General features: G+C 40.4%; 2 protein-coding genes across 4 annotated transcripts; both read left to right on the forward strand.

Moving 5' to 3' along the window:
* The first annotated feature begins 1,500 nt into the window (after window positions 1–1,500).
* Window positions 1,501–5,677, forward strand: LOC135586409 (IQ domain-containing protein IQM1-like). 3 transcript variants are annotated; one of them, XM_065111677.1, is made up of 10 exons: window positions 1,501–1,581; window positions 2,260–2,783; window positions 2,885–2,999; window positions 3,154–3,219; window positions 3,517–3,605; window positions 3,701–3,788; window positions 3,870–4,007; window positions 4,276–4,368; window positions 4,557–4,658; window positions 4,873–5,677. In XM_065111677.1, exons 2-10 carry the CDS (start codon window positions 2,311–2,313, stop codon window positions 5,344–5,346), a joined length of 1,638 nt encoding a protein of 545 aa, XP_064967749.1. In that variant the 5' UTR covers window positions 1,501–1,581; window positions 2,260–2,310; the 3' UTR covers window positions 5,347–5,677. The 3 variants fall into 3 exon arrangements, with proteins under 3 accessions (XP_064967749.1, XP_064967751.1, XP_064967750.1); XM_065111678.1 differs by lacking the exon at window positions 1,501–1,581 and adding an exon at window positions 1,588–2,151; XM_065111679.1 differs by lacking the exon at window positions 3,154–3,219.
* Window positions 5,678–6,716: 1,039 nt separating this feature from the next.
* LOC135614373 (protein IQ-DOMAIN 6-like) lies at window positions 6,717–9,193 on the forward strand. Its single transcript, XM_065111681.1, has 5 exons — window positions 6,717–6,936; window positions 7,031–7,297; window positions 7,429–7,656; window positions 7,939–8,052; window positions 8,334–9,193. Exons 1-5 carry the CDS (start codon window positions 6,871–6,873, stop codon window positions 9,012–9,014), a joined length of 1,356 nt encoding a protein of 451 aa, XP_064967753.1. The 5' UTR covers window positions 6,717–6,870; the 3' UTR covers window positions 9,015–9,193.
* The last annotated feature ends 4,715 nt before the right edge of the window (window positions 9,194–13,908 follow it).

Genomic DNA, 13,908 nt, shown 5'->3' on the forward strand with positions numbered 1-13,908 from the left:
TCTATATCTATTTCGACATTGACATAATTATCAAGTGATATGGGTTGGGCAGTGATAAGGTCGACGAGCAGTGATGAGGTAGAAGCAAGTGGTGTCGAAGAGAAGACCTTATATATATATATATATATATATATATATATATATATATATATTAAGAACTTGCAGAGCACATACTAAGAACTTAAGGAGGCTACTTCATCAACTATTACGTGACATTTTCGTGTGTAACGGCAGAAGCTGCTTGATTCTTACAGGGTGGACTTTAGGGTGTTTCTCCGACATTTCCGCGTAAAAGATCGATACATCATTCAGTCAACACCTTGTTCTCAGCCCTCTGCTTTCTTTAATGCTTGCATACTTGTTCTTCATCTTTGAGGAGCTTAGTTTTCTTCCCTACCAATCATCGGAACTCATTTTGATACTTGCATACATTCTCAAAATGAGTTCCGATAATATGAGATACTTGCATACATTACTCTAAGATTGTTGTTGTTATATTATTGTGGAAAACAATTGAAAACGTACATTAGAGATCGCCTCGGCATGTATGGTGCAGAATTTTTCTAAGTCAGTCTTCATCCTCCAAAACTTGCATGCCAAAGCTTCCATAATATGAGAGTAAATCGCCATTAATGTTTAGCTAAGTAGCAGTCAAAGCTTTTAAGCAAGCATCAAAGAATGGCTCTACAGGAGGCTGCTCCAAATGCCACGGCAAAAAACTTGATGGTTCTTCTGTCTACTGCAGTTTAACCTTTTTCTTCTGCCGATTACTATAGAACTTAACTTTCTGTAGCAGTTTTTTGTTACAATAATGCAGAAATATTGGTGTTGTATTAGTTATCTTACAATTTGTAGAGAAAAAGCTTTGCGACGGTTGACTGAAGATCTATCTATGCAGCTAAGCCTGAACTTGTGTGCTGACTACATTAGATACGAAGTGCTGTGATGTAGAAGTGGAGAGAACTCCTGAGAAGTAATAGAAAATTGGCAGCATCATGCAATAGTTATTAGTTGACAAAGAAAAAGTCAAAGAATCTGTTCAATTGAGTGGTAGGAAAACCTCATAGTGGTGGAGACGGTAATACTTGGATAGTTTGGGAGGTTGGTGGCAATCTAAACTAGATCTTCTCTAAGACCGTCAATATACAGGCTCTGTCTTCTTCCACAAATCAAAATGCCACATTGGTGTGACGATGGAGTCACAGAAATGTCACCACCATGTTTGACCAACTCCTCCCACCTCTTCCTTGTCACCTTCCGGATCAAATCCTGCATCGGACACGATCTTTTCCTCCTCCAGGAAAACAGTTCCAATTCAATGCCTTTTTTTATTGCTACAACTCACCATTTGTCACTACTGGAGGCGCTCTTCATGGCTTGGACTACTTTACCGCCCACTTTCGTTGTAGTTTGCAGGCCCCCTACGACTCGTTTCGTCCCGCCTGACGACGACAGTCGACGGGCCCAAGTAAAAGAGTATATATATACTAATCCAGCAGCCGCCAGGTAGGTGTCCCTTTTTGTTATGCGCTTCCTTCTCTCCACCTCAGGGGTTCTTGATTTCTTTTCTGGGTTACTGAGGTAGGATGAAAGGAACCTTATTTCCTTCTGAAAATTTGGATTTCTAGATCTCTATGTCACCCTGTTCTTGTTTGGTTTCTGATCTCCTGTTCCTTTGGGGTTGTATTTCATTTGATTTGTGTGTTTTGCTAGAGTATGGAGATTGATTATTGCAGTGTTTGATTCGGTGTGGCTGGGGATTCCAAAAGTACTAGTAGTAGGCAAACTGCTTGATAGTTTGATCGCTAGTTTTCCATGATGAGTATTGAGTGTTTTGTTGGACTAAAGAAAGGAAAAAAAAAATTCATCTTTGCAACTGATGGAGCTCCATTTGAGGCAGTCCCCTTCCATTTAGGATCAGAACTCTATATATCATCAATAATTTTGTGAATGATTTGGTTTCTACCTGTATCCGACGAGTTTGATGCCATCCTTCCATCGATGAATCATGGAAATCAATTAATTTATAGGAGCTGAGACCAGTTCTTTTTCAGTTGTAATTTTGGGATGGATATCAAATAGTTGTAATATTTAGCAAACAACAATGTCCATTTCCAACAGTCGCTGACTGGGAAACCCATTTTAAAAAAGGTGATATTGATATTTCTTATCATTGACCGAGCTTTTTGTACCAAGAAACATCACATTAGCTCAAATTTTAGATGATGATGTTCTTTCATTTCATGTTATATATGGCAGGAGAATGACTCTTCACTCACAACTGCTAAATTGAAGACTTCCGTTCGTTTGATGGGCGTAAATTTGTCCTTGCTCTGTTGCCCATGGGTTGAGCTCATGGGAAGCAAGATTTTTGCTTTGACTGAAGAGGATGAGGAGATGAAAGCTTTGAGCTTCATGGAGAAAGATGTCAAGACGATCACAAGATCTACTAGCTGCAAACAAAATGGGTTGATGATCAAGATCACATCTTGTGCTTCCTTGAAAAAATCATTAAGCTTCAAAAATTGGGATCAGGACAAAGTCAAGACGGAAACTAATATTTCATCCAAGAATCAGGATGAGGATGATGATACAAAAGAACCTCCTGCAGAGGACACTGGAAATATTGCAGATCGGAAGTTGAATCCAGCAAGTTGCCTCTTAGTTTCGCCAAGGCCCATCAAAGAGCTTGATGCAGCAGCTGTTAAGCTGCAAAAGGTGTACAAGAGTTACCGAACTCGAAGAAATTTGGCAGATTGTGCAGTAGTCGCTGAGGAATTATGGTTTGTTTCCAGAATTATGCTTATGTAGTTATGAGTTGGTATCAATCGATTGTCATTCTCTGATTTTTTTTGTTTTTAATTTGATATTCCTTTGGTTACAGGTGGAAGGCATTGGATTTTGCCTCTCTAAAACACAGCTCCATATCATTTTTCAATGGTGAAAAGCCAGAGACAGCAGCTTCGCGTTGGGCTAGGGCACGAACAAGGGCGGCCAAGGTAGCCCAGTTGCTATTATTCCATGCCTTAGTAGTTTTGAAATTTATCTACTTCTGTGCAGGTATCACAGTATCATTCTAAGTTGAAGTTTTAATCGTCTTAAGTGATTGCTACTGCTATGAGATTGTGAAATTCCTTTTCCTATTCTTTGTAGGTTGGTAAGGGTTTGTCCAAGAATCACAAGGCACAAAAGCTGGCACTTCAACATTGGCTTGAAGCTGTACATTAATTATCTCTATCTTCCCACTGAAAATTTATTAAATTGTCTCAAAAAAATAAAAAAAAAAGAACCAAGACAGAGCCCACAGTTTTTGAGAAGTTCAAAAATAGTTGATAGAATTCTTCAAATGTATTGTAGCGCAAACCAAATGCATTGCAAGGGAATAAAAGATACTGATTCTTATTTTCTCACTGACAAATCAAGTCTTTAGAAGGATATCTGGTGGGAAGAACTTTTATGATGCAAATGTAATATTTGGCTGGTATAATGAGTGATTAATCTTGTCTTTGCTTCCAGATCGATCCCCGTCATCGATATGGGCACAATCTGCATCTGTATTATGATGTATGGGTTAAAAGTGAGAGCAAACAACCATTCTTCTACTGGTAATTATGTCCGACTGATATACATACATCTATTGTCTTTTTCCTTCTTAGTGGAATACCAAACTTTAGTTCTGATTTTTGTGTGAAACATAAAGGCTGGATGTTAGTGATGGCAAAGAAGTGAATCTTGTGAAGTGCCCAAGAACCAAACTTCAGCAGGAGTGCATTAAATATCTTGGACCGGTACATCCCTTGCTAATGAAATGATCATATTTGGAAATTCTGAACATTTGTCAATTCAATTCGACTTCATTCTTTATTCAGAAAGAGCGGCAGGCTTATGAAGTCGTTGTAGAAGATGGAAAACTACTCTACAAGCAAAATGGGAAATTTGTAGACACTACTGAAGGTTCTAAATGGATATTTGTTCTCAGTACAACAAAAGCACTATATGTGGGGCAGGTGAGTTTCACATTTCTGACTTTAGCATCATCTTATTTATGAAACATAACTTTGACCTTAAATTACCAAATGAAACTTTGTTTCATATAATTTTTTTTCTTGAAAATCTTCTGTACTTATCTAGAATTTTGTTTCATAGCAGAATATATTTTTATCATTAATAGTTAGATTACATGCTATTTCTAAGAGAGTGATCTTAAGTTCTTCCCCTAGAGTCACATGCTTTTTGCTGACATCTAATTCTCAATTTTCTTATATGTATGAGCAGAAAGAAAAGGGTTCATTTCAGCACTCGAGTTTTCTTGCTGGTGGAGCTACTATAGCTGCAGGAAGATTGATTGCAAAAGTGGGGATTCTGAAGGTACTTGTCAGCAAATTATGTCCAGTTGATTATCTAAAGTTCATTTTTAATATTAATGCATTTGTTTATATCAATGATGCTACTGTTAACATTTAAAGTATTTAGCATTGGAATAAACTGAGAACTATAGGCTGGAAAAAAACAATAAATTCTCTGATACCTGATTTCTGATTAATTATTTCTTTTAGGCTGTTTGGCCATACAGTGGACATTACCTTCCGACCGAGGAAAATTTCAAGGAATTTGTCTGCTTTCTTCAAGAGAACAACGTATGCCTCACTGATGTCAAGGTAATCCTCTTTCTTTCCTATTCCAATCAACCATTTGTGTAGCTAAGTTGTAGACAGCTTTGGTAAAATTGTATTTTTTGGAAAAAGAAAATGTCTATTATATATGCTGTTTTGATGGCCGAGGAAGATGCTTACAAGAGTCCTTTTAACAACTTAAGTAAATGTTGATCTTAACATCCCGCAAGAGACTGACATATGGTTAATTTTTCTTCAGAGACGTGCGATCGTTGATGATGACTACTACCCACCACTCAAGATGCCAAGGATCGATTCATTGATAGACATGAACAAGGGCACAAGGGGTGCAGTGGAATCTAAAACACTCGAAGCAGGTGACTCTAGTGAAACCGAGGCAGAAGAGGGTGCTCTGAATTCCCTAATAGATGTGTTCAATGAAGGCAACAATGTCGAGACTACTGTTGGATTGGTCGGCCACCGCCATCGCAAGTGGACAACTGGGGCTGGGCCTCGAATTAGGTGTGTTCGGAACTACCCCACAGATCTCCAATTCAAGGCGCTCGAGCAAGTTAACTTGTCACCAAGATCCATTCCTTCCCCTATTGTGAATAATGATCCGATACCATCCCCCCGGCCCAACTCCGGGATGAGGCTATCCCCCACACTAGCAAGCATGGCCCTCCCTGCCCCCATCATCTCTCTTACTCTTCCTAAACATAGACGATGTTGATTGCTGTCAGTCGTCATTCTACACCTGATCCTAGACAGTGAGTTCTAGCACCCAGTTGGTGCACATATCTTAGGCAAGATTGTTGCTTGAAGGTGAATAAAGGAAAGATACACGACATCTGGCCAAAAAATTAGTTTTTGTTTTGTTTTATTTTGTGCATTTGTTAATTAATCTGACTTCATAACCCACTTTTTCCTTCTTTTTTGATGCCTCCAAGATGAGGTCGATTACTGTATGCAGTCCATTCTTTTTGTCCTCTTAGATGAGGAGATAAAAGAGTCATGTAGAGATATATTTTTGCAAGGCAAAATGAAGACCAGATTTTATCTTCCATTTTGTGTCTTCTTTTCTCTGAGAAAAAGTGTTACCCATCCAAAGTTGTACTCCATAAAGATGTGTTCAAGTTATACTGTGAACGATATACTGAAAATGATCAGCAGCATCCAAAAAACAAAAAGCCATTTCACAGATACTCTCTCACTTTTACAGAGAAACACGAATTCCTGCTCGAATTCCTGAAGCTGTCAAACAAGAACAGACACCTGCATTCCTGATCGAATTACCTTAGGATGCTCTTAAATGCAAGATATGGAAAAACGCAATTAAGGAGATGCGACCGACACCTGAAACTGACGCTGTCAGATCAAGAAAACACCATATGAGTTTCGTGTCCAAGTATTCCTGTGAGGCTCTACGGACATATGCTCCCACTGGCTGGCTGGCTTAGAACATGCTGATAAAGCTTCCTCCCACTTTCATGCAGCATCCGTAAAGAGACGGTGATGATTTATTCTCCTGAGCTCCCCGATCTCTGTTACTGCCGCCAGTTCTGCTACAGGCTTTTGGTTTCAAATCCGAGAGCGATGATGACTATCTTGAATTCCTTCCTGATGATGTGTGCCCCATCGTAAATGGAAGATAGGAGCCATAATTAGCCTGCATGTTGTTGTTTACTCGAATCGCATCAAGTCGTGCATCTACGCAATATCTTGAAGTGTAAAAGCTTTAAATTAATGGAGGAGACACATGAAACTCTACTTCCTACTACAAAGAACATGCAGATTAATGGTGTAATTGAGATGAAAACCTGAAGAACTGTGTGGTGTTCTTAGGCATATGTCTCTTCCCAGATGTGGAGTTAACACTGACAATGGTGGCCTCACCCCATCACACGAGGAAGATAAAGGATTCGAAAAAGGCTTTTGAGGTAGGACAGTGTCATCAACCACCCCAAAAGCTAAAGAATTCCACCATTGCGTCGCATGCACACCACGGTCCCCCCAACACAAGCAAAGGATCCAATGCGCTCTCTCTCTCTCTCTCTCTCTCTGTGCCATTTGCTGTCAGTCCTCTCTTTTGAATTTGAAACACCAAGCAAACGGCTAGATAAGACTGTCGGCCACAGTCCACAATGCTTCAGCTCATTAGACTCGAGACGAAACCCGACTTCACCAAGCTATATACCAAACCATATGCTCTTCCCGAAGCTGGGAATCTTCTACCGAAGAGGAAGTGCCTCAAGAAATGGGTGGCTCAGGGAAGTGGTTGAAATCCTTCGTAGGCCTCAAGGCGCAAGAGAAGAATGACGCTGTAACTACTACCACCAATCTCTTTCCTCCTCCCCTTGTTCCATTCTATTTGAAGCTTTGGCTGAAGCTGCTCCTTTTGCTCTTGTGATTTGAAGGAAAAGAGAGGTGGCAGTGAGAATGGTAAGAGCAGGAAGTGGAAGAAGCTGTGGAGGAGCGCCTCGGGGGAGCAGCTGTCCCTGTGGAGGGGCTCCAAGGGCAGCAGCCACCGGTCGGTGGCGTCGGAGGCGTCCGACGTCTCGTCGTTGGCCGACGCGTTCACCGCAGCGGTGGCGACAGTGATTCGTGCGCCGCCCAAGGATTTCAGGGTCGTCAGTCAGGAATGGGCTGCGCTCCGGATTCAAACCGCCTTCCGCGGCTTCCTGGTAAGAAAGATTCCTTCTTTATGCCTCCAAATTTCTACAAAGATCTCTCTGCTTTGGCTAAGCTTCCTTATCTGGGGCTGAAAATCTCAAATTCAAGCAAGAAATTTCCCATCTTCTTACTGAAACTGCAGGCCAGGAGGGCTCTCAAGGCACTGAAAGGAATCGTGAGACTTCAGGCCATAGTACGTGGCCGGCAAGTGAGGAATCAGGCGGCGGTGACGCTCAGGTGCATGCAGGCCCTCGTCCGAGTACAAGCGCGCATACGGGCTCGGCGTGTCCGCATGTCCACCGAAGGCCAAGCCGTGCAGAAGATGCTGGAAGCTCGTCGGAGCCAACAGGACCTGCTGAAAGAAGCAGAGGTATACTTCTCCGGCCTGTCTTTCCTAGTTGACAAAGACAAACTGTGAAGGAGGAAAGGCGAGATCTAGTGGGTTGTAGAAGCCAGAAGTCGAATCTATGGACTGTTGGAATTGATTGTTGAAATGGTTGCTGAGCTTTTCAGAAATTTCTATGAGTAATAGTTCAGTTTCTTACGGAGATATGAAATGTCTGAAACAGTAGCATGTATGACAATTTTAGACGATCATCCAATTTCATATCATTTCCTCTCTTTTTGTTGAATCTTGTGAGTTCTTTTGCAGGAAGGATGGTGTGACAGTCAGGGAACATTAGAAGCAATAAGAGCAAGATTACAGAAGAGGCAAGAGGGGGTTCTTAAGAGAGAGAGGGCAATTGCTTATGCTATGTCTCAAGAGGTACACATACATCACAAATTGATCTTTTGGAGCAGTATTGAGCTCAATTTACTTGTGCATTCTGTGCTCTTGCTGCAGCAGCTTTCTTGGGATGCCAATTTTAGCTTTTAGCTTTCTTTGGATTTTTCTTTCTTGTTTCTTCTTCTTTTCTTGCCAGATTCTTTGAACTGTTTGTTTTGTCGTTCCTCATTGCATCTAGTGAACAGAAGTAGAGTGGACAACATTCTTTCTCAAGCCAAAAAACATGCTCTTACTGGAGTTCTTGCTTTGCTTTCTGTCAGCAATCAAAGTCAACAGTGAATGGTCGGCCCAACCAAACTACAGCCTCTCTGAAGCATAATGATTTCGACAAGAACAATGCCAAGTGGAGCTGGTTAGACCTTTGGATGGCTGCAAAACCCTGGGAGAACAGATTGATGGAAGAAAAGGCCCAGAACATGTGTGGCATCTCTTCAACACACTCGGAACCTTGCTTAGTCAAGACAAAGAAGAACAATACGAGAACCGGGATTTCGTCAAAGCCTCCTACCACACCCATCAACCTATCCTGCAGGACTCATTCATCTACAAGCACTGAACTGCACTGCAATGAGAGTTCTGCATCCTCTTCTGTTTGCACACTGACACCCATCTCCAGTACGATTGGATTAGCATCAGAAAGAACCGAAGACAGCTACAAGAGCAGGCCCAGGTACATGAACTTAACCGAATCAATCAAGGCAAAGAAGAAAGCTGTTGGTGCACATACAGCAACAAAGCAGAGACTGCAATCTGGCGATGCTCTGTTTCAAAGGAAGGCTTTAGCTGATATCAACATGAACAGCGATGCTTGTTCCAATCACAAGGCTTTGTCTTCCAAACTAGTGGCTACATTTCCACCAAGAGATAAGAAGAGGTTGACAGGAAGCAGAGACAAGGAGAACTACAATTGCCATGAGCAACACACATATGTAACTTCTTAGTTCCTTCTTTTACAGCATTGGCGTGTGTGAGTAATTTGTGTCTGCTCTTATTGTTCAACATCTTGTTGTCGTGTATGTATAAGTATGTTGTGCGAGTGAATGGTGCTTACCACCAAGATCTCTGTCATTGATCAATACTAGCAATCTGCTATAGTTTTGCAAGCAGAGGAGGAATCATGCTGAATTGAGTCTCTTAAAGCATTCTTCATCGTTCAATTATCTGTCTCAATTATTGTATCTCTCGTATTAATGGGCTAATTGTATATTATCATGTAGTTAGTTATCTTTAGTATTTTTATCCGTACATTTTAAAAAGTTAAATTAACATTCTATGTTTATTTAGCCTAACGCCATTATTTTTACTAACGAAAATACGAAAATAAAAGGTAAAAAATTAATTGTAACATTCAAGTTAGTGATAACGGAAGCGATGTCCGTGGTGGTAAACGACAATGCCACTAGAGGCCACAGATGATTGTTGTAGATAAGGAGCGCGATGATAAGAGATGAAGGCTACTGTACATCTGCGTCGACACCGATGTAGTTGTCAAGCAACACCGCTCTACATCTACATTGGTGTCGATGCAGATATTGAGCGACAAAAGGATCGTCGATATAGATATCAAGCGACATCGCTCGATAACTGCATCGATACTGACATAGATACAAAATGGCACGGTTCGGTATCTACATCGACGGACCTTTCCTCGGTCGATAATTACAACAATACCGACGCAGATGCAAAGCAATGAAAGGACCATTGGATAATTACGTTTATGTCGATGCAAATACAAAGCAGCCCTCACCTTTTATCGTTGCTCTTCTCATCCGTAATAGTCATTCGTGACTCTCAGCAGTATCACTATCCTTCACCACCGATGTCGTTCGTCACCGTCAACTAGAATATTAAAATTATCTTTTTATCCTTTATTTTATATTTTCTTTGGTAAAATCAATGACGTTAGGATAATTAATCTCAAATTAGTTCATCAACATTTTCTTTCGCTCAAGTAACTAATTTAACTATTCCAGCTATACTAATAAATGCTGGGTCAGGGTTAATTATTTTAGCATTCCCAAGGGCCAAGTTTTGCCTTTGGAAACACCATCAAGTAATAGATTTTTATTGTCTTCAAGGTCACTAGTAGAACTCTGTTTTTTTTACGTACGTCCTCTTTCTCTAATGATACACTGTGCACTGAGGTACAGATTTGATTAAGAAGCATGGAGTTCAATTTACATTGTCACATTTGAAATCTAAATGACATTGTCAGCTATCTTTGACTCTTGTGACAGAGGTTTAGCTCATACAATACATGGATTAGTGATTAGATTCCATTGTCATTCTCTCTGAACAGGACATTTCGGCAAGTTGGAAAGGTAAAACTTTGTTGCTGACCAACTCTTTTGTCTTCTTCCCTTGCTTCTGTCTCTTTTGGATGCTGAAGAATCTTGGACTCATTGGATCTTGGACTCCCAAGTCTACATATCAGATTCTTTAAACTATTCATAGATTTCCAAGCCAACCAAGCCCTAGTCTGATTGCCTGCAGTATTTTGACTTCCTACAGTATCAAGATTTCTTATAGCATCAAATACAACCAATAAAATTCCAGGCAAGTTGGGCAGAAGATTAAGTGCTCCTGACATTGATGCCAGTGTCAGATATTTATGACACTTCAAACCTTTTCCTATGGTTTGGTGTGAAACTTATTGTTTCTGTTAGTAGCTTCATTTCTCTTAAGGTTGCTATCACAGAGATATCAAGGGACATGAAATCTATGGCAATATCAATCAAATCAACAATCACCCTGGTCTCATTCTAGATGAAAGAGATGAAAGAGACATGGCATGACAGATGGGGGGATTGTGTAAAAGATAAATAATTGAGATGTGACATATGATGGTGAAGATATCAGATGGGAAATGGATTCTTAAGAATTTAGATTTTGCAAATTAAAATTTTCTCTCTCTCTCTCTCTCTTCTTTTGAATATTTTTCTAATGTTAAAAATGAAACATTTAATGTGGTATGATGGGTTAATTATATGTTATCCTTAGCGATCGTTGTATTTTAAAAAATTATATTAATAATCATATAGTTATAACGGTGAAACATCTAGATTCATTTATCCTAATATTGTCAGTTTTACTAACGAAAACATAAAAATAAAGGATAAAAAGATAATTTTAATATTTTATTTGGTGGTGATGGACGACGTTGTTGGTGACAGATAACTACAAGAGATAAGAGTTGCTCTACATTTGCGTTGACATAAATACAGTTATCGAGCGGTCTTTTCGTCACTTTACATCTGCGTCGACATAGACATAGTTGTTAAGCGACGAAAGGGCCACCCGTACAAATGTCAAGTGACGTCACTCTACATCTACATCAACGCTAATATAAATGCCAAGCAACTCTTTTATTGTTTGGCAACTTCGTTTGTGTCGACGCAAATAGAGAGTAGCTCTCCTCTCTCATTGATACTCTCTTCATTCACAACAGTCACCCGCGACCCCTAGTGACGTTATCGTCCATCACCATCAACTGAAATATTAAAATTATTCTTTTGTCATTGTTTTCGTATTTCATAAGTTGACGATGTTATGATAAATGAACTTAAATATTTTACTTTTATAAAATACATGAACTAGAACGATAAATGTAGTTAATTACATGTGGTAATTTATAATTAACTTAATATGATATGATGGCACTATCCAATGGGGGCAAACTTTAGCCATAAAACAACATGATGTTGGATAAATGAAAATTTATTAGCAAAAAGGAAAAGAAAAGAAATTTCTCTTTAAGGACAAATTCCATATGTGGCAGATGATGATAAAATAGTTACAAAATATTAATTGCTCATAACTTGCAAACCAAGTCCGGATATTATTAGTGAATCCTTATTTGTAAATGAGATATCTGAGTTGGAGAAATTAATTATAATGCCTTAATAATTCCATACCAAATATCATAATGCCCAAGTGAGAATAAATTAATTTTCTAGAGAGACAGAAACTCTCTTTTTTTTTTTTCTTGACTTACTCAACATTTTAATCCTCAACTAAGGTTTTTTTGTATAGACTTTCATTTGATAATTCAATGTGAAACATTTTGGCATTCCCTTTTCATTTTGCATAAAGGAAAATATATTAAGACTTCAAAACTCCTCCCAACAAAAGGCCAACATATATGTTATTTTTCTCATAGAATAACAATATAGCATAGATGGATTCTTCCCCCTACTGAACTTGAAATTTTAATGATGATTGAACAACTATAATTTTTAGTTTCACAATAAGCTTGTAGTAAGTAACATACTACAGATATCTGCTTTATCTTCTACCCAGAAATCTTATACATATAATTAGACACACTAAATCCATAACAATGAAGAAGAACAAGTCAACTACATGTTTATAGACAGACATGCTGTATTCGCCCTTATTCCTTGTTAACATCACCTTAGTTTAGTATGTTTTAGTTGGAAGAGAGAACCCATTTCACCTATAACCACAAAGCATGAGCCAAAGCCATTTCCACCACCTCTCTTCCCTCTCTCCTCCACAATGCATGTTAAGAGAGAGGAGACGTTCTCTTTACCTTCTTTTTCTCGTAAGAATCAGCTTTAGTTCGCCATTAGTGTGATCGGAATGTAGCACTTTGTTCATCGCCATCGAGCATGGGAAGAAGAACACCGATTCCTCCCGATGCCATCCACCCGGCACTTGCCTTCTTCCTCGTCGTCGCATGGGTCGCGGCCACCGTGACCGTTCTTCTCTCCCTCTGTGCTACATGCAATCGCAAGTCCTCGACCAAGTCTTCGTCTGGGTCTCCACGCTCGCCACCGTCGAACGAGGAGCAGAAGCCTGCAGCTGAGGCAACGGCGGCGCAAGCATCGGAAGAAGAAGAGGAGAAACCACCCCCGCAGGAGACGCAGGAGGAGCGAGTCACGGTCATCGAGATGGCACCCGACGTCGCGACGCACGGGCCCCTTCCCCCGACCGTGCTGCCGGCGTCGGCCTCGAAGCAGAAACTTTCGCTGAGCTTCAGCAGGGGGCTCCCGGACAAGCTGAGGGCCAGCAGGAGAGAGCGGAAGGGGGGCGATGGGGAGGACACGATATGGAAGAAGACCATCATCCTGGGGGAGAAGTGCAAGGTTGGGAGCGACGAGGAGGAGGAGGAGATGGTGGTGGTGGACGAGAACGGGAACCGGCAGAGGTCCTACCGCCCGAAGTCGCCGAGGTCGCAGCAGACGTCTCGGAACAACTCGTTCGCGTACCCCGACGAGACGCCGTCGTGATCGGCCGGCAGCAATGGTTTTGGAGGCGCGGGATCTCCCGTGCAAATGGTGATTCCTTTGAGACGCTGCGTTCTGTCATGTCCGAAGCAATGAAGAATATATGTCGTCATCTTCCTTCTGACATGACAAGCCAACATAGTTGGTGGCGTAGCCACGATGGATTGAGAATGCGTTCCCCTAATCTTTCAAGAACAAAGCAAGCTTCTTCTCTTTTTATTCTTGTTTGCATTAATTATTTGCCTTTTCATGGTGTTGCGACTGTTCATCGTGGCAAATGCTTTCATCGGATACTTCGAATTCTCTGTTTCTCGTATTAGTTTCTACTTGCCTATGTTTTTCCTTTTTCTTTTGTTGATATTGGAGTTGCCACATCGAAATCAGTGTTCAAATGCATAACAAAGGAATCCAATCTCTCGATGCATTGTGTCACTTCTATACATACATACATACGATGTTTGGTTTTCTTCGAGTGACGTAGAATATACTCAATTCAAGAATTGCCTTTTAGTCTCGAGTTATCTAAATCGATTAGTATATTCTTATACATATGATAAGTTTCATATTCAAGTTCATGTAACGACGA

This window comes from Musa acuminata, chromosome BXJ2-6 (genome assembly GCF_036884655.1).
Source record: "Musa acuminata AAA Group cultivar baxijiao chromosome BXJ2-6, Cavendish_Baxijiao_AAA, whole genome shotgun sequence".
Classification (NCBI taxonomy): domain Eukaryota; kingdom Viridiplantae; phylum Streptophyta; class Magnoliopsida; order Zingiberales; family Musaceae; genus Musa; species Musa acuminata.